The following is a 20116-nucleotide window of genomic DNA, read 5'->3' as shown; positions in this document are numbered from 1 at the left end:
AGAAAAAAAATATCCGTCTATCACCTCTAAAATTAAAAAAAAAAAAAGAATGGGGCAAACGTACACACGCAAATAAAAAGGGAAGTACACAATAAAAAAAGGGGGGAATCAACGAAGGGGAAAGCACAACAACAATCCAAATAAGGGGCTTACTACCAAAATAAAAAGGAGGGCTTGGCTTACACTGCTTTTTTTTGCGCGCAGTGTTGTCCATTTATAGCGCCCAACAGTACATCACATGTATCACAATGTACGCTTCTCCTCCGCAAAAAAAAAAAGAGAGTGTTCTTACAAAAAAAAAAAAAAAAAAAAAAGAACAACTGTGTATCAATTACACAAATAATTTACCATATCACACATGTTTGTGTATACGAAAGAACGAAGTTATGAGGACAAAAACTGGCACATTTAAAAAGAAAAGAAAAAAAAAAAAAAAAAGCAAAATGGGGATGACAAATGTATACCTCTCGTTCGAAAAGCATTATTAATCCTTCCGATAATGCAAGAAAGAGCGAAGGACGGAAAACATTCCTTTCTCACTCTTCAGTAACATCCTGATCGTCACTTGAACTTCTTACTTATTTCTTTGTAATATTTCATCTGCTTACTGGTAACGCTGCGTGGGACCATCTTGATCGCCATCACAATATGCTTGTGGCTAATTGTAAGTATGTTTTTATTCCTTTGAATGAACTCATAAATTAAGTTATTTTTGTCCTTCTCACTTATGGCTTTGTTTTTTAAATTGTTAATTTTGTACGTGTGATTATTTTGCATGGAAAGGTTATCATCATCACGTGGGGAACACAAATGAGCATCCATGTAGATGTTCCCCTTTTGGGTGCATTCCCCCGCGTCGCTTTGATCAATAGTTGCCACGGCACACTGACTGGGCCCTTTTGTGCCTCCATCGAAGGGGCCTGCCGTACGATTGCTACTTCCAGCATCTGTAACAGTGTCCCCATTTTCCCGTTTAACAAAGGGGGGTTGTTCATTGGATGTATAATTGCAAGAAGCATCTGCTTCGCGGAAGTGCTGTGTTTCATCACCACGGCTAGACAAACCCGAGTTGCACAGATCAATTTTATCTCGACACTCCTGGAGAGCGATGAAAGCACTTTCTCTCAGAACTCCATACAAGTCAGCCCCACTATAACCCTTAGTCAAGCGAGAAATTTTGGCAAAATCTACATCCTCATGGAGGGGCATATTTTTGGATAGCTTTCTCAAAATATCAATTCGTCCTTGATATTTTGGTAAAGAAATGTAAATGAGTTGATCAAATCTCCCACTTCTTAGCAAAGCCTTGTCGATAATATCTGGTCTATTCGTCGTAGCAATGATGTAGACACTTTCCCTTTGGGAGAGGCCATCCATTTCGGTGAGCAGTTGGTTTACAATTCGATCCGATGCAGCTGCAGCTTTGTTGTTTGCCCTGTTAATGCAAATACTGTCAATTTCGTCGAAAAAGATGAGACAAGGCTTGTAAATAGATGCGTAAGAAAATATTTCTCTCACTTTTTTTTCACTTTCCCCTACATATTTATTCAAAATTTCGGGTCCTTTTATAGCTATAAAATTCGCCTTCATTTCATTACTTATTGCTTTTGCAAGCATCGTTTTTCCACATCCTGGTGGGCCATAGAGTAATATCCCCATGCTTTTATTTATCCCTAGATGTTTGTAAATATTTGCATATTTGACAGGTAGGATGAATTTCGTCTCTAACACTTTTTTGATCTTTTTTAAGGAACCAATATTGTCCAAGTTGATATTTGGCACTTCACATATATTCTCTGTAATCATTTTTTTTTTAATATTTCTTACACTTTGCTGGATAATCTCATCATTCACTTTTCGGCAGCTCATTTTTGGTCTTTTCACTTTGTACGTGCTGGCATCTCCGCTCCATTCCTTCCTCTTCAGGTTCGTTTCGTTCCTCTGCTTGGAGGTAAGTGTATGGGAGTAAAACGTTGTGGCGGTATCACTTTTCAAGTCACACTCTTGCTCTTCACCTCCGTTTGGGCTTACGTCCGTGTTGTTCGCCTCGCAAATGTTTTCTCCGTTCGGATGGGGAGCGTCATTCGGGGGTGAAGTTGTAACCTGGGTTGCCTCACCCCCCGGAGGTAGTACCTCCGATTTGGTCTCCTCAATGGAGTCCCTCTCAATCGATGGTACGTCCATTTCGCTCCTTATCCTGATCAAATTTCCCCCGTGCACTTGGTCATATATGCACAGATTCATTGACTCGTTTGCAATATCGTAGAGGTGGCCCCGATGAAAGCCATACGTTAAAGCTGCTGCATATTTTGCATCAAATGTGAGGGAAAACTCTTCCGCCATGAATTCGAGAATTTCCACTCTATCCTCATACGTAGGTATAGGTATGGATATAAATTTTTTAATTTTTGTGTATAGTACACTGTCATACGGTTTGCTCACACTTAGCAAAAGTACAATAACATTTGAGTTGTCAAAGAGGCTCAGCAGATATGTGAAAAGATACAGATCCGTTGAATCATCCTTCGACGAAAGGATAACATCTATATCGTCTATGCAGAGGATGGCGTCATTATACTCATTCTTTATTTGCTCAAAAATTAACTTTAACTTATTATTTTTACTATCATTAGAAATATATTTTACATATTCTGGCAGCTTCAAGTAAAAAAATGGACAGTCACATTCTCCCGCTATGGCGTACGATAATGTGGTTTTTCCTGACCCACTAATACCGCTAATATTAATAATTGTGCTGAAATTACCCTCCCTAAATTTATGGGGGTAAATTATACTGTAAAAAATGTCCTTTTTGATATTTTTTATTCCCTTATAGTTTGCTAAATTGGTATTATCCGCTTCGATGTTTTTTTTAACGTCCTTCAGGAGATTATGTGCTAGGTAACTCTGTTCCTTCACAGTGTCCTTTTGGGACTTTTCCTTCTCCTTTGGTGAGGTGAAATCTAAATTTTTTTTCTTTTTCACCTTTTCATTTGTCTTGCTCTCTCCCATTTTTAATGAGGCATTCTTGACTTTTTTACTTCCATCTTGGGACAGTTGTTCATCCCTTTTTTTTTTTTTTTTCCCCTTGTTGGGGATTGGCAGTTCGTCTGGCTCGCCGGGCTGCCACTTATCATCGTGATGACTGTTATGATTGTGATAGTCGTGATGACCGTGTTGCTCCCCCGCATCGCAACTTCCCTGGAACCCTTTCCCAGAAATACCTCCCCCCTTGGGAAAACCATCCCCTTCAAACGTTTTCTTCAGAACGTCGACAATGAGGGCGTTTAGTTTGTTCCTGGGGAGCCGTCTGTACTCCAAGAATTCTCTACGCAGGGCATTCTCTATCAGCGTGCAGTTGTTCACAACGTTTTTCAGGTTCGTTTGGTTATCTTCATTTTCGAGGATGAGCTTGTTGCCCGAGATTATTTTGTGTATTCTGTTCCGTATTGTTGTGGATAGCATTTTCGATGCGCGTCAATCAAATGGGGTGGTGACCAGGATGGGGAAATCCTGTCCGCATCAAATCGTTCAATCGAATGAACAAATTGGCCAGTCGGCTTGACCATTCCGGGAAACAGAAGAAGAAAAGGGGCCCCTCTTTCTTCAAAAGGATAAAATCGCAGTAGGAATCATCTCCTCTTTGCCTCTCTCAATGATAATTCTTAAAAAATTGTAGTTTATTTTATTTTATTTTATTTTTTTTTTTTAAACCGGTCCGCTATTTTGCTTCCTACATTGTTGCATTCAAACGGAAAATTTAAAAAAAAATTGTCAAAAAATGCAGTCGGAGCGTCAGCACCATGGGAGCCTTCAAAAGGTAAGAAAAAAAAAAAAAAAAAAAAAAATTACCTACAACTTTACGAATGGCAAACTTTAGAAAAAAAAAAATTGCAAACAGGCAGCAGTCACATATAATCAAGTTGCCAAGCGTGCTTATCACTTTTGTTGAACGAAGGTTGCTCCATAGCTGCGGCGCTTTACAGGAGGGGGGGAAAAAAAAACTGCGCTCGTGGCATGTAAGTTAAAGATTCCCTCGCATGCGTAATGAATGGACAGTTTTTCATTTTGCTAATTGGAAGCCGCGGAATAAAAAAAGGGGACATGTATGATGCTCCCTCTGCCAGTTTCCGTTGGTAGAACGAGAAAATTGCGTGCCGCTAAGTTGATGATAATTTATTGAAACGTTGTTTTGATGCCAAACGGGCAGAAGGCAAAACTGGACGCGGTGAAATAATGTGATTATACACCTACAGAGGACGCGCAGAAATGGCGAGATTTTTTCCTCATTGTAGGGCCCCCCGAAAGGCATATATCCACCCTCTCGTATCCCCTAAAACGATCAAAGCAAAGACAATTTTTTTTTTGTTTCCATTCGGAAAGTTACCAAGTGGGAAGCCCATGTGTGAAACTTCCTATAATGATACCGACCCAGCTGTACCCTCGTCGAGGGTAAATATATCCCCAACATGGGAAAATGTACATGCGTACGAACACGCCTGTGCGTTTAAAATCAAGCATATGGAAGCTCCTACTCGGGATAGAAACTTCCCATTTCATGGGGGCAAGGAAGTTATTAAAAGTGGAAACAAATGTGTGCTACTAAAACTGAGCGCATAAATGGACTTCACATAAGGGAAAAGTGCCGTGGAGGGGGTGGAATATAAATTGGACAGGACCACGCAAAATAGGGCAGGGTTTCTTCTATCACACCCTCCCTTTTGTTTAATATTCAAATGAGATTTTTAAAATTTTTCATGTTAAAAGGATCCGACATGGCTTGTACATTCTTCTCATACTTACGAAATTCGTCAAGCGATTTGCTCGCCTTGAAGGATATTTTCAAGTAGCGTTCCTTTTTATCATGATCTTGCTCGTTTAGGGATTTGTTGTTATATTCCTGTTCTATTTGAGTTAGGTAATCCTCATAGCTTAGGGTTACCGTCCTGTTTAGTAGCTCCTTAAGTATGAAAAATGAGATGTCCTTTATTATGAAATAATTAAAATGTGATTTTGCAACGGCTAGGGGGTAGATATAATGTTCCATGATGAATTCCTGTAGTTGATAGTCGTATCGGAGGGGAAGTTCTTCTGCCTTATTGGAATTCGCCTTCTTATTTGAATTTCCTCTATCCTGTTTGTTACTCGTATGTGATGCATTAGCATCACTGTAGGGGGGGAGAGTGTTTCCCTTTTTTGTGACTTCCTCGGTGGGTGCCTTCCCCCGTTGTGAGTCTTCACCCGAATTGTCACTAAAATTTTGGTCAAAAAAGGAAAGTGAGCTATTCGAATCTTGTGATGCACAAATGCTTTTGGTGCTGTCCACATAACTTGAATTATCTGCAGACAAATAATCATCACTTTGAAATTCCTTCGTGTTGTTTCCATTTTGGTAAACCTTCGTTTCGTACTCCTGTTCATTTGTGTAAGATGGTGGTTTATCTTTTACGGGTTTAAACTTGCTGTTCCTTCTGTCCATTTTCCTTCTTTGTAAAGCCATTTTTCTTTGGTTTTCCTTCACCTTTGACAGAAACATATTTATGTTTTTATTATCGCACTTGTTGTAGCAGAGGTTTTTATTCAACGTACCTTGTTCTTCTTCATTCGATTCAGATTTTCCGATAAATTTGTAGAACCCATTCGTGATGGCAGATGTAAAATCATTTAAATTCTGGACAATTGCTATTTTTGCATTTTGCATATTTTTATCCCACTCAAACCAGTATCTAGCTCCATTATTTCTCCAGTAATTTATCAAGACAGGTTCTGGGATGTTCTTTATTTTGGGATATATGAGGGGTTCTATCCTAAATGCAACGGGATCAAACCCATGGAAGAGGTTGTAAAATTTGATCCCCTCCATTAACCTTAACCCCTCGTTTATGTAATCTGGCTTGTACAATGATAGTAACGCACTTAGGGGGCTTCCCAGCATGAAGAAGTAGTCGATTTTACTCTTTAGGTGGTACTTCAAATCGCTGTCACTGATTCTTACTTTGACATTGTGCAAAATTTCGTACGCCATAGCGCTCCCGAGGGAGTAACCCAAGAGGCAGACCTTGGAATTTTTGAACCTTCCGCTAGGGTCCTGCGCAGGGTGGGTATATACACCAGTAATGTGGTATTGTCATCGCGTATGCAGGAAAGCACTGCTGCAGTATGTACTACCCTATTGTGTTATATAATGCAGTGGCATGGTGTGCGGGTTACTCTCGAGAGGAACCCCTCGTAGTGTAAAACCACACACAGTTCACACACGTTCGCACATTTCTCATTTTAAAATTACACTCTTTAAAGATTCTAGTGCCTTGTTTATATCATTGTACAGGTTTGACATTATGTAATCACCATATCTTGGGTGCAGGAAGCATATGATATCCCCTGCCGAGAGGTTTATGATCTTTCGGGTTTCCGCCATGGTGTTGATGTTTATCCGGTTGAAGACGCTGCGGGGTAGGGGAAGAGTGAGATATACAGCGAAGCGCAAAAAAAAGAATAAATAAATACAAAGCATAAGCGCATCTCTGACAATTCGAACAACTGCCCGATTTGCTTTTCACGTGAACAGGCAAAAATGGGACACGGATGCATAGACCTCAAGTAGACGAGCTAAAGATGCGACGGGGGGGCGCAGAAATGTCACCGCTATGAAGCATTACTGAATCTGTGCGTCTATTATATACTTCTTCCAATTGAATATGTGAAAATGGATATTAAAGGGATAATCAAAAAACCACATTTTTTTTACAATTTTGAAACTATTTTTGAGATCTTCACACTGATTTGTAATGATCTCTTCATTGGATCCTATTCCATGGATTATTAAAATGATGTAATCGACGTCATTAACTTTATCATCCAAGTATGGTTCTTCTTCGTAAAAGTTGATGTCTACGTCATTTTTACTTTTGGGGATTTTCTTCACAGTCACCTTTTTTTCACTTTTGGAGAAAAAAAAAAAATGGTTATTTTTCTTTTTCCTTAAATCGTCCTCATCATCCCCTTCCTCTGCTTTTAAAGTGGGAGCAGTCATTATAACGGGGTGGTACGTACGATTTTTTCTTTTTTTCTGATTTTGTCTTTTTAAATGCTACTTTGCTGTGTACAAATTTGTTCTTCACATTTGTTTTATTTGTTTCTTTTTTATTTTTTTTTGGGGGAGCAATAATTTACTGGTACGTCCAAATGTATCTTTCCCTATTTTTACACTCCCCTTTTTGTGTGCATGGGTAGGAGTATACACATTGCGTAGCAGAGGGGTTCACTCATTTGTACAATCACGATGCCGTTATGGCAACAGGGGGGAAGTAACTCATTAACCGGTTAAGTCATTCAAAGAAGGGGATGCGTTTATTCACGCAAATAAGGTTAACCATTCGTGAGCAGCTCTGCTCATATGCCTATGAATTATTGCAAACAAATTAAAATTTGCTTAGGAGCGTAAAACAGTTAAATGGAGGGAGCGATTAAAAAAATTGAGGACAATTTGATGCTACAATTTGGAGGTTACAATTCTGAAATTTTTTTGCTTCAAAAAAAGGGACACTCTACTTGAAGTGTTCACGTGGGTGTAACTATTTTGTTTGTTGAAGCAAATTTTTTTTTTTTTTTTTTTTTTTTTTTTTTTTTTTTTGCGTGAAAAGAACAAAATGGCTAGCAGTATTCGTTGAGGGAATTTCCCCCTCTTTTCCTTCTTTCAATTTTTTTCTTTCCATTTGAATTTTCCCAATGTGTTCATCATTTTTCACATATCTTTTTTCACGCATAAGTTTATAGAGAGTGTGTTTGTTGGTTTTTAAGAGGGCATAAAAAATGCGAAAAAAAAAAAAAAAACGCACGTCAAAAGGTGGATCCTTTGCGCAGTTACGCACAGTTCTGTTTTGGTTTAACTTTCACATGGCGTCTTTCCGGTTAATGCTAAATGGTTTGTCACCGTGTATCCCTTTTGTAAAACGAAGAATGTGTGGCTTCTTTTACGCATATTTCGTGGCCATCCTTTTAAGCGCCATTTTTCCATGAACAATTTGGGATGACAGGAAACATAAACCCTTTTTGCGGAGTGGTAAAAAGGGCAACAAGTGAATATTAGCCAAACCAGAACAGTAAATATTACAATTGTTGATGTTTCAGACAAGGGAAAATATTTCCTTTGTTTCTGATTTCTTGAAGATACTCGCGCATATTGGACCTTTGTACTTACACACACTTGGTCATAAAAAAACCAAAAAATTACCACTTCCTATTTTTGTGTACTGCCACAACTTTTCAACTGCGCACACACTCAAAAATGGCTTATTGAAGAAGTAAAAAAAATTGTGACCCTTCCGGAAAAAAAGAAGAAAAAAAGGGGAAGGAGAAGACTGCATAAAAGGAAGAACCTGTAAGAAAACGACGGAGGACAAAAATCCCGTCACACCCCCAGAACGAAGTACGAAGAAGAGCGCAGATGGGAAAAATGTTACCAAAAGGGGCAACACATTCCATGTGCTAGCGATTAAGGCGTTTTTTTTCCTATACACATGAGGAGAGAACAAACTACTTTTTTTCCTTTTTATTCTTTTGTCACATTTGGTTCCTTTCTTTTATTATTTTTTTACAATGTAGAACGACTGAGGTGCCAAAAAAATTACATTTTTTTTTTTTTTTTCTAGATGAATCTTTTTTTTGGTTTTTACGCAGGAGCAAAAAAAAAAAAAAAGAAGGAAAAAAAAATTGTTGTAAAGATATTTGCTCTGCTGTACAATAGAACAAGTCGAGATTCCTCATGCTATACATTTTTCAATTTGTGTTTGTACATCGCGCGAGTGAATAGCAATGTAGCCACAAAAAAATGATATTAAGGAATGACAGAATTGGCTTAAGCAGCACTCATTTCATGCGCATTTACAGTGATGAGAAAAAGTATATCAAGAAAGTGCCACTTTATACCATTTGGCGAAGGAAAAAAAAAAAAAGAACATAACACATAACAGAATATAGCAGTTTAGAAAAGGAAGGAATGGAATCGCACAGAGGGGGCAAACGCGCAAAACAGGTACAACAAAAAATATGTATAAACGCGTATAGAATATATGCGCGTATATATTCTATACGCGTTTATAATCTCTACTTGTGCACAAAGCTCACACGCCAGCCGCAATTTTCGTGTCGTGCATCAATTCTAACTAATAGTTGTAGCACTTGGGGTGCCTAATCTTTTATGAAGCAACTTTTGTGATTCATGTGAATCTGTTTCAGAACAATTCTCGACTGTTGCTATTACAATTGTCATTTTCATAAATGAGTAATTTTTTTTTTATTATTTTATTTATTTAATCATTTAATCATTTGATAATTTTACTTTTTTACTTCACAAAGCAACTCCGCGATGCTATTAAAAAATAAATTCTGCAAAATTACGATAACGCGGAAAGTAATTTTTAGCTGTTTTCTAAATTCCATGTGGATTGCACTCACAGGTACATATAATATGTACTAGTTAGTTGCTCTCGAACGTTGCTCTTATTCTTAGTGAGGGCATTTGCGTATGTACCTGCTGTGTATTAGCCACATGACTGTGTGTTGTGCACGTTCCTTGGCAATGCACGCACCTACATGCGTGGAAGGACCACCCTGAGTGTTTTGATGCCATCCATTTTGCTATCCCCCATTTTGCTACCCTCTCCATGTAAATCCCCCCGTGCCTTATATGGATATTAGCACTCTAAAAGAAAAGCGCATATGCATAGACGATTCGAGTAGAGCGCACAAAGAAAAGTATACAACTTTTTTTTTGCTAAACCCAGATGGTATTCTCGACTCGGTTGCTGGGCTAGAGAACTTGGCAATTTCCTTTGAAAACATTTCTTACAAAAACGCTAGATGCTATAAATGCCTATCGGTTTTTTCCTGTGAGAGTAGTGCTGTGTATAGAGCCTGCCCTAAGTGCCATGTGGTAAACGCTCTAGTGCCCCACGATAGCATAGGACGAAGAGTTATTATTCTCGTTTGCTACCAGTGCAACAGCAGGAACCTCACAAACATTGACTGTTCATACGTGCAATGCTTTTTGTGTAGCCGTGTGAACCTTTCGCAGTACAGTAGTGCACATTTTGCCTTAAGTCAAAGTGCCCATCCCAGCCCGCAACGGAATCAAAAAAAAAAACACCGTGGCCTCCTCGCGAATATGTTCAAATGCTTAAGATTAAAGAAAAATAGGAAAGACGCGAACCCCTCCTCGGGGAATAGCGCCAAGGAAAATTGCGAAGAAAGTCCCAATGGAGAGGAAGCACAGAGTGAAGTCGAAAATGGGATCATCCATAACAATGGCAGCTTTGAAGACGATAGGGAGAATGACAGAGAGGAAGATCCGAACGGAGAAAGAATGAAAAACAAACTGTTTAATGAAGATAAGACACACGGATACATACCGGATTCAAAATATTCAAATGAGGATTATCGAAAAAAATTCTCTAAACCAAATAACAATATGTATAATGCGAATATGAATTACATGCCCTACTCAAATGATAAGTTCCAAAACGATTACATGAGGAATTCTAACAACAACTATGGCCAAATGAACTACATGAACAAGGGGAACAACGACTATGGTAACTCCTATATGAGCGGTGGACACAATAACGGCAGGGTCGGTAACCCCATGGGTGGATATTCACGAGAGAACAACAACTTTTATAACGGGAATTATGTCAAGAACTACCAACCAAACTATTCCCACACGAACGCACAGGCAAATTATTGGAACAAAGACAACAAGGTATACGGAAGCAACAGCAATTATCATGATATGCAGAGACCGGAAAAGTATAACGACAAATTCGGAACTGTTGTCGAAAGTGGAAATGTGAAAAGAAAAACAATCATGTTTAATAACATGAATGATTCGAACGCCAAAAAAATGAATAAAACTATAGGCTACCTCGAAATGGATAAAAAAAGAGATAGCGATGTCAAGGCATGTATAGAATATTTTAACTCCTTACGTAAAAACAAAAATGATGATATTAAGAAGATCCTTGAAAATCAAAACTTTAAAGAATTAAATATTCCCAGAGAGCATCTCGAAAATAGAGATTTTTACAAATATGTAGAATACTACAAGAAACATAACTTGAAAGATTTAATAGACCAATTTAATGAATCCTCTTCGAATGATAGGAACAAAAGCAAAGATTCGGGTGGGAAGGGGAAGGATTCTTCTTCCTCCCTTTCGAATGTCTCAAATAAAGATAATGCTAAAGAGAGTGGTAGCAGTAAGGGGAATGAAAAATACACAAGTAGCAAAAGCGCAGATAATAAATCGAAAAAAAATAAACGCTCGGAAAATGACTCACGTAATGATCACTCTGATGGAGATGGAAGCGCATACCATAAGAAGAAAAAGACCAAGTGCAATGATAATATAAAGCCCACTTTTTACACCATAGACGATTTGTTCGACTAAGTCTGCGCTGCGTACACAGTACACAACAGGGTGGAGCGCTAAACGGTCAAGCAAAAATATACACCTCCCCCTGCAGTCGCGGCAGCTAAGAAGAACGAGACACATAACCCTTTCGTAGAATGATTCCCACGCTCATATCCTAATTTTCCACTGCAAAAAAAGTTCGGCAAAATTTAGAAGGGTAAAACGTCTAATTGCCTGCCAGCCCGTGCTGCGAAATAAAAGAATTGCACGGAGCACCCCAGTATTTGCATAAACATGTGCCACAAAATTGCGTAGATTTATTTGCAAAAAAAATAAAAATAATTATTTCCTATTTTTTGAGTTTTGTTTATAATTTACTTCCTGCACATTAGACACCTCGAAGGTTTATTCTGTTATATTTAATTTTTTTTCTTTTTTTACAGAATCTATTTGAATACTTAATTCCCATTCCCACGCGAATATGCGTACCTCTTCTTTTCACTTCCCCCTTACGTATTAATAAGGCCCATTTTCTCATAGTAGAATATTTCTCATTAGCTTCCGTCCGGGAGTGCCATTATACGCATATAATCACATTTTACCACATGCTTGGAAGGGGATTATAATGTTGTGCTTTTTTTTAAATTGCCTACAATACAAGGTTATGCTTCAAATATTTGTCCATTTAGTAAGGCACATATTCGCGTGTTAGCTAAGTAGGGATATACACACGCGCGCACGTTTTGTAAAAATTTTTAGTCACCTTTTTCGCCCCATGAATATGTATGCGAGTGCATTTTCCACTTTACAAATTTAAAATTTTTTTTTTTAAACTTTTAATTTTTTTGTAATGTCGTAAAAAAAAAAAAAAAAATAAAAAGAGCTGTAATTTTTTTTTCATTTTTCCTGAATGTGCTTTTCTAAAGCATGAGCAAACACAACCAGTTTGCACAACTTGCAGTCCGCGTCACATCACACAGATTATGCGTAGCCAGTTAAAATTTTTAAACAAAAATTCATTTCGAGATGGCCAAAGGGGGTGAATCCGGGTTTGACGAATAACACGATTAGTGGTTAAGTTCGGAATGAAAAATACGCCAAGGGGGAGGGGGACGAAAAAACGACAACAACGTGCGTGCAAAATTATGGGTATGCACATTCACGTACGTTGGGGGGACACCACAGGCCCACCGCCGGGAAAACGTAGAAAACGAGTAGGAAAGAAACGCAAAAAAAAAAAACAAAAAAAAAGACGCACGCTAGTATTTGAGCGGAAAACATGGGGCCAACCTTTTAAACGCCGCAAATTTTTTTAATTGGTACCACCCTTTTGAATGGGTAGAAAACGTTACTCCTCGGGGGGGTACGACAACGTGTTGAACACCTCGGTTAGCTTCAATCCCTGTGGGTGGCTGAGATACTCGCCAGTTTCCGCGTCGAAGACGGAAATGGTTTGGTTGCACAGCAGGTGGCCCATATTATCCGTTGGACAGTTGGAATCTAACAACAATTTAGAATTTGCCGATGCTTGGAAAACGAAAGAAGTCACTTCCTTGCTCTTATTTGTACACTTCAATTTGGCATAATTAATGGATCTTCCTTTCCCTACCTTGTTTAGTCTCGTATCAAAGGAAAATTCGTATTTTATTAATTGTCCATCGAAGAGCAGATAAATGTCAATGTCCGATTCGCTACTCTTAATTGCCGTTATGCTGTAGTCCTGTCCGTACTCTAATTTTCTTATACATTTTGGTCCATCAATTTTTACGTGTATATATATGTTTGGCGGAAGGGAAATAATCGCCACGGTGTCTATTTTTTTTCCAATTAGCTTTAATCCTGGAGATGGTAATTTAATCTCTATATCTTTTGGTATAATAATGTGTCCCCATTTAAATAGGTGGACAAAAAATCCCCATTCTGCTCCTTCGTGAGTGATGCTAGGAACCAGTTCACATTTTTTAAGTTCACTCAAGGCGAAACCGCCATATGCAATTGCCAAGTTTGTGTGCGGATTAACGCATAAAAAACCGTTATTAAAATCTACACACTTAACAGTTACATTGCTCTTTTCACTTATGCTTACAATTATTGCAGTTTCTGTGTTTATCCGTATTACGGTTATGTGTTCATTTAGCATACCCACAATAATTTTCCAATTTTTTAAGAATGTAGGGAATCTTTCTCTGTGGTTGTAATTTATTTTTTCTTGCAACCCTGGAAGGCTTATATGCACGTCCTTATCACCTTCAATAACTATGTTACAATCATCCTTTCCCCACGCTTTAGCATCATACTTTCCACACAAAACGGATTCAAATTCTTCTGGGATTTTTTCTAGTTGAGGCAGAAATTTAATTCTTCCGTCACTGAAGGCAGTAGGTCTGAGCGTTATCTCATCATGGTTCGTTAGTGAATACCATCCTTTTTCATCACAGTATTGAAATGCGTTCCAGATGACGGCATTCTCTGGGGCTTTTGCAGTTTCGGGCGGGGTTTTGAAGGTACATTCTACAACATTCGTCATGTTTGCGCGGTGAGAAAATGTCACACGAGTAATTTGTTAAAAATAGGGGGAGGGGGGCAATGCGTAGCACATATAGCCGAAATTGCACGTGAGGATATACAGAATGCTGCTAAAAAGGTGGATGAGCGAAATGGCGCAAAACAGCTGCTTATTTTGAGGGAAAGGAATTTTGTCCAATTGGGGATGACAACCGCATCGAACAGTGAGGAACAAGAGGGAAGAGCAAAAGAGAAAAAACAAACGTGTGCAGGGAATTAATATTTACACATTTACAACTTTAACGAAGCAACATAATTTTCTTAGGAGTGTTTTTTTTTTCCAGCCTCTAAATTTATTGACACAAATTAAAGTTTCACGAAACAAAAAATAATTATTTTAATAAAAATAGAGCATCTTATGGGAAAAAAAACAACAACAAAAAAAAGTTACAACGCATGCTTTTATAGCTGTCTTTTTTTTTTTTTTTGAGTGAAAATGCCAGTTTTGATTATCGAAAAGTTCGAAAGATCTTTTTTTCTTTTTCACCTGAACAGTGCAGGTAAAAAGGACAAGTAGCTGTTTTTATTTTTTTTTTTTCCTGACGTGTGTATATTTTTACACTCCTAGTTAATGCTTAAAAGTGGTACTCAATGGCTGTTTTTTTTTTTTTTTTTTTTTTTTTTTTTAAATGGCGAAAATTATTCCTATTACTTTTGGCTTTCTGCAGAAACGTTATTTTAAGACTTAATCAAAAGTGTGTACATGCTATAATCCTTTTCGCGATGGCTTAACACAAGCTCAAGGGAAGGAAAAAATCGTGTTTCACTCGTTTTACGGTTAATGCTACGAAACAGCACATTGTTTTTACTATTTTTACCAGTCTTTCCTGTTTTGCTTCTTTTCTTTTTTTTTTTTGTGTGTGCAGAAGTGGCACAATGTGCATGGGCTCATGTGTATACGCGCGCGAACATGCAGGTGACACAAGCGTGAGGTTCAAAACGCTCTGCCATGCATAAGTACGTTTTGTATGGACGTCTACACATTTCTACATACTTAAAGGCGTTTTATCCCCTTATGTTCGTTCCTTTTCTTTGTTACATCCTATGTTGTAAGACTTATTCTTGAAACAGAAGGAATCCCTTCTTGGACGACATCCTCATGTGATAAAACTTGTTTAAGTTGAACATATGAAATTTGCGCGAATAAAATAGTTGCAAAAAAGATGAAAGCGCCCATTCATCAAAAGGTATACATTTTTATCCTATTTCTTTAAATTTTATTTTAGGTCTACATGTACTTTTAAAATATGTACGCACCAAGCTGTTGACTTTTTTCCTTTTTGCAATTTTTATTTTCCCCATTTTACTGAAATGTTTTTTAATTTCCAATTCCTTGCGTTTATATAAACAATTTGAGAAAGATTTTATAACGTTTATTTATTTATCTATTTTTTTTTTTTTTATCATGCGAAGTATGTCATAGCAGAATTGCACACGTAAATTTATCATTCCTATTTCATGTTTAAAAAGACTGCATATGCACATTCAATTGAGCCTTTCTATGAAGGGCAATTTTTAACATTTCCTTGTGTAATCGTGCCACAATATGCCTTAATATGCAAAAGCGGATTTAACTCTTTCTGTGACAGAAATCACGGGAACAATACGTGCACCATTTTCTTCTTCCACGAATTCTGTAGTACTGTCTAGTATACTGCTGATATTTTGAGTTTGTCCTAAAACTTAACATGTGCCTTTCGTAGTTTTTTATTTTTTTTTTTTTTTAAACCCATTTCATCATTAAAAAGGTGTGTGATCTGCTATCTGCTGAACGGCGTGGTTAAGAAGAATTAACCAAATTTGTGAGGACCCATCGGCGGAGCTCGTCACTATGTCAAAGCAAAGGGGCGTTATTTTGCTTGTTCGCATTTGTAGACTGCTCCAAACAATGTTACATTAAAATAAGAAAATTTATACCTCCCAATTTAAGATCCGGTGTGTTAATCAATCCATAAGTTTTTCCTTTGGTCCATATTTTAATAATTGGATAAAGGGGACAAAATGATAAGGTCTATTGCACCATTATACAATTTAAGTAAGAATATGCATTTTCCCACCTTAGTTCTGTTCATTGTTTTGTTTTAAGAATTTTTTCTGCATTTTTAACGTCAAGTAAAGTTGTCATGCTTTTTATATGTAAGAAATTAGCATATACATTCGTCTTTACCTCAGGACAGGAAAATATATATATGTATTTTTTTTTTTCTTCCTTTTAGTGTCATAATTGATGCGTGTGTTTTTTACCCTATTGTTAATTTTTTAACAGATTTAAAATTAAATTTTTGAATTTTTTTTCCTTTTTTTTACAAAAATGAGCAAATCTGTCAGAAGGGGAGAAATATACTTTAGCGGCGTTTTTAAATATTATAAAAAGAAAAGCTCGCCAGTGCGTGACGATGCTGGTTATGAGGACTTTTCAATAGAGAGGGGATACTTGCGCCCAATAAGGGTGAAAAATACTACGCATAGAATAGGAAGGAAGCGGGAAAAGGTTAATCACGCGGAGGGGGACTTCGACTGGGAAGAGGATGTTGGCCCGGAGATAGACAAGATGGGCGAAGCGGGCGAAACTGAGGAAGAGCGAGAAGACGAACAGGAAGAACAGAGGGCGCACAAACCAGAACGAATGCAACAAAGAGACGAAAAATCGAGAGAGAAGCCTCGAGAACGATCAAAGGAGCAGAGTAGAGGCCCCCCCAAAATCACCGTTATAACAAGCGACGCAGTGGAGGCACCCGCGAGGATTTTCCCCGATGGAATATTAAAAAAACGGTACCTCCCAAAACCTAGAAATGTGTATAATTCCCATGTGGAAGGTGTAGGTCTGTATGTCACTCCCGAATTCAACAAGGCGGCTGCTTCACTAAATTACAAAACTGGTGGCAGTGGACGTGAGCATTCTAACACGTTGAATAAAAAAGGAAAAGGAAAAAAGCCAGCAAAATTGAAAAATTCTTCTCCAAAAAAGAAGTGCACTTTTAAAAAAAGTATTCTACTTAGGAAAAAAAAAACAATGTTAAATGGGGCTTATAACAATCCGATATATTTCGACATGTGCCACAGCTGCGATGCTGCACAACCACGCGGCAATCGGTCTTACATAAAAAAAAGTAAAAAGAAAATAAACGGAGAGAATTGTAAATACAAGTACGAGCTTCCCACTATCGCTTCCTTGGGAAAGGCCAAAAAATTAAATTATTTAAACTTTACAATTAACGAAGATGAAATGACCAAGCAGGAAAGGATGTTTCTCGATAATTTATCAAACGTGTGTTTTGGCGGTAACCCTCTGCACACCGCTGCCCAGCCACGCAAAAAGTTGAGGCGTAAAAAGGGAAAACCTTACCTATAAGGAATATTATCGTACCTGTGCGAAGCGGGATTAGCGCACCAAGGAACGTTTCAAGAAGTGCTTGTATGCATATCGTCTTATTTTTCGCGTTGTGCGATTCCATTTTGTTTTTTCTTTTCCCCACCTTTTTTTGTAACAATTTTGTTAAGACATCATATTTAAAAAGTTTGCTTCTTATGTTCATGCGGGGTGCCGGTTGGTAGAGGGGTGTGCACGGTGGCACGGGGGCATACCTTTTTCATGCAAACCGCCTGAACATTTAAGCTTCTCCACTTTTGTGCCTTTCCAGTTTGTATTCGACAAATGGATTGTCCACTTAAATGGTTTATGCATTCTTATGTGTTCCCGAATTTATGGGCGAAGGGGGAAGCCTTTTCCCCCCTCGTTGTGGTTGTTTACATACGCATAAATATATTTGCGCGGGCGTGAGGCACTTAATTTAAACGCACATTCGGTGTGTGTATTTGTATATATATATATATCTACCTATGTACAATTCGCGCAGAAACGGAACAGGCATGGAGTTTTTACATGTCAACTCGCTTTATGCTGCTTCGATTAGTGCTTTTTTTTGCTTCTTCCACAACGCAACATATATATGCATGTTCAACCTTCCGTTGTATGTACGATTTGTCAAAATGCGCCTTTTAACCCTGATGCACATTTTGCTTTTCAATTTTCCTTTCCATCATAAAAGGAACCATTGTAGAAACGTTTTTTAAAATGGCACCTTAAAGGTCAGCTTTTATTCAAATTTTATTCCACTAAAATAAAATAATTATTCAAGTGATCCACTTTTCATTTTGTGCACATGCAAAAGGGAATAAAGGAAAAAAAAAATAATGTGCACAGAAGTCTCCCTTTGGAGAATTTATTTTTATGAAATTCGAAAATAACGAGATTACGTAAGTCCTCAGTTCGGAAAGGAAACTTATGCCGCTCTCTATTTGTCCCATTTTGTGAAAAAAGAAAAAAAAATTCGTGTAACGCCCTACCTTATGTGGCCTTCCAACAGGGGGCACATCTCACCTATTGCATGCGCTTAGGAGAAACGCATACCGCGTACGCATGAACATTCGCGCAGCAGCAAGCCTACACATATAACCACAACATTATGCGCACTACTATCTGTTCACGTGTAAACTTCCACTTGGCGTCCCCCCCCACTTTTGTGTATATAAAACGCGAAAAGGCAAATTCTTCCATTAAAACCGATTTTTTTTTTTTTTTTTTCCGTTTGTGGATACATGTGACGCTTAAAAATTGGCACAATTTTTGCTGCATTTGAGCTGGCAAATGTTGAACCGAAAAATGAAGAAGAAATAAAAGTTTAGCAATTCGCCTCTTTTAATTTCACCCGTAGCGTTAACGTTAAATTGAAATGTCAAGCCATTTTTAATGCTCCTCATGAATTCATCTTTAACAAAATCTTTTAACTCTATCCATAAATGCATCTTTATGTTTAAAGGCAATTTTTTAACCGCAACTTTATTTTCAATTACAACTGCATCCGTAAGTTTAATTCTCCTCTTTTTCCCCAACGATTAAGCAAAAATTGCACATTTCTTTTGCCTTTAATATTTTCCCGAGCCCGCACATTCCTGTTTAACCGGTGAGTAGCCCCCGTGGCATTTTTCAGATAAAAGAAAGGCAGCTACGTCGAAAGGTGAGTCCCCGCCGCGCACACACAAGTATATACACAAGCGGATAAATACATACGTATATATGTACACATACGTGTGCGTACATGCATATGCTTACATTTTAGCATGACTTGAAAGAAATCTTTTTTGCCGCACTCTCGCAGCCGAACAAGTATTCCCCGTGAGTAGGGAGGACAAAGACATCCTAAGCAAAATGGCAATTATTCTACCCAAGTTAAAGTACGCTTTGAACGCCCTGTCGCCCCATATAAGTGAAGAGACGCTGAACTTCCATTACAATAAGCACCATGCGGGGTACGTGAACAAGTTGAATGGCCTAATTAAGGATACGCCTTTTGCAACGAAATCGTTGCTGGAAATTATGAAGGAATCTACGGGTGCAATTTTTAACAACGCAGCGCAGATATGGAACCACAGTTTTTACTGGGATTCCATGGGACCCAATTGTGGAGGCGAACCCCATGGAGAAATTAAGGAAAAAATTCAGGAAGATTTTGGATCCTTTAACAATTTCAAAAATGAATTTTCAAATGTATTATGTGGCCATTTTGGATCAGGATGGGGTTGGCTAGTTCTGAATAATAACAACAAGCTAGTCATTTTGCAGACACACGATGCTGGGAATCCTATAAAGGATAACACAGGCATTCCTATCCTGACGTGCGACATATGGGAACATGCCTACTATATTGATTATCGAAATGATAGAGCGTCTTATGTGAAGGCCTGGTGGAATTTGGTAAATTGGAATTTTGCCAACGAAAATTTGAAGAAGGCATTAAAGAAGTGATTTTTCGAGCGAAACAAAAAAAAAGAAATGAATGGAGAGAGACCACCTAATGTTTGTACATTAGTGGGTGTGTAGCACATGTGTGTGTGTCGGCACTTTTGTGTATATTGTTTTGGCTCTCCTTTTTCTTGTTTTTTTTTTTTTTTTTTTTTTTTTTTTTTTTTTTTTTTTTTTTTTTATCCAGCTTTTTTATATTTTTCCTTTTTTTTTTTTTTTTCGCTTGTAATATGTAGTGAAAAGTGTGTTCATAGCGAAAGAACTATTTTGTAACAAATTTTGAAGTCTTTTAAAAGGGTTATTAACAGTGTGTCCTCTTGATGGGGAGGTAACAAGGA

The 20116-nt window shown here is 37.8% G+C and overlaps 6 protein-coding genes across 6 annotated transcripts; 3 read left to right on the top strand and 3 right to left on the bottom strand.

Moving 5' to 3' along the window:
* Nucleotides 1–561: 561 nt before the first annotated feature.
* PCOAH_00039770 (ATPase) lies at nucleotides 562–3465 on the bottom strand (the record flags this gene model as incomplete). Its single annotated transcript, XM_020060765.1, has 1 exon — nucleotides 562–3465. One exon carries the CDS (start codon nucleotides 3463–3465, stop codon nucleotides 562–564), a length of 2904 nt encoding a protein of 967 aa, XP_019916137.1.
* Nucleotides 3466–4732: 1267 nt separating this feature from the next.
* PCOAH_00039760 (Uncharacterized protein) lies at nucleotides 4733–7033 on the bottom strand (the record flags this gene model as incomplete). The annotated part of the gene is made up of 3 exons (XM_020060764.1): nucleotides 4733–6088; nucleotides 6287–6446; nucleotides 6660–7033. 3 exons carry the CDS (start codon nucleotides 7031–7033, stop codon nucleotides 4733–4735), a joined length of 1890 nt encoding a protein of 629 aa, XP_019916429.1.
* A 2655-nt stretch (nucleotides 7034–9688) lies between these two features.
* On the top strand, nucleotides 9689–11446 carry PCOAH_00039750 (Uncharacterized protein; the record flags this gene model as incomplete). The annotated part of the gene is made up of 1 exon (XM_020060763.1): nucleotides 9689–11446. One exon carries the CDS (start codon nucleotides 9689–9691, stop codon nucleotides 11444–11446), a length of 1758 nt encoding a protein of 585 aa, XP_019916589.1.
* Nucleotides 11447–12758: 1312 nt separating this feature from the next.
* On the bottom strand, nucleotides 12759–13937 carry PCOAH_00039740 (Uncharacterized protein; the record flags this gene model as incomplete). Its single annotated transcript, XM_020060762.1, has 1 exon — nucleotides 12759–13937. One exon carries the CDS (start codon nucleotides 13935–13937, stop codon nucleotides 12759–12761), a length of 1179 nt encoding a protein of 392 aa, XP_019916894.1.
* A 2349-nt stretch (nucleotides 13938–16286) lies between these two features.
* On the top strand, nucleotides 16287–17327 carry PCOAH_00039730 (Uncharacterized protein; the record flags this gene model as incomplete). Its single annotated transcript, XM_020060761.1, has 1 exon — nucleotides 16287–17327. The coding sequence occupies one exon, from the start codon at nucleotides 16287–16289 to the stop codon at nucleotides 17325–17327; it is 1041 nt and encodes a 346-aa protein (XP_019917055.1).
* Nucleotides 17328–19184: 1857 nt separating this feature from the next.
* Nucleotides 19185–19781, top strand: PCOAH_00039720 (Superoxide dismutase; the record flags this gene model as incomplete). The annotated part of the gene is made up of 1 exon (XM_020060760.1): nucleotides 19185–19781. The coding sequence occupies one exon, from the start codon at nucleotides 19185–19187 to the stop codon at nucleotides 19779–19781; it is 597 nt and encodes a 198-aa protein (XP_019916305.1).
* Nucleotides 19782–20116: the final 335 nt, after the last annotated feature.

Source organism: Plasmodium coatneyi, chromosome 12, assembly GCF_001680005.1.
Source record: "Plasmodium coatneyi strain Hackeri chromosome 12, complete sequence".
Lineage (NCBI taxonomy): Eukaryota > Apicomplexa > Aconoidasida > Haemosporida > Plasmodiidae > Plasmodium > Plasmodium coatneyi.
This window is presented reverse-complemented; position numbering and strand designations above follow the sequence as displayed.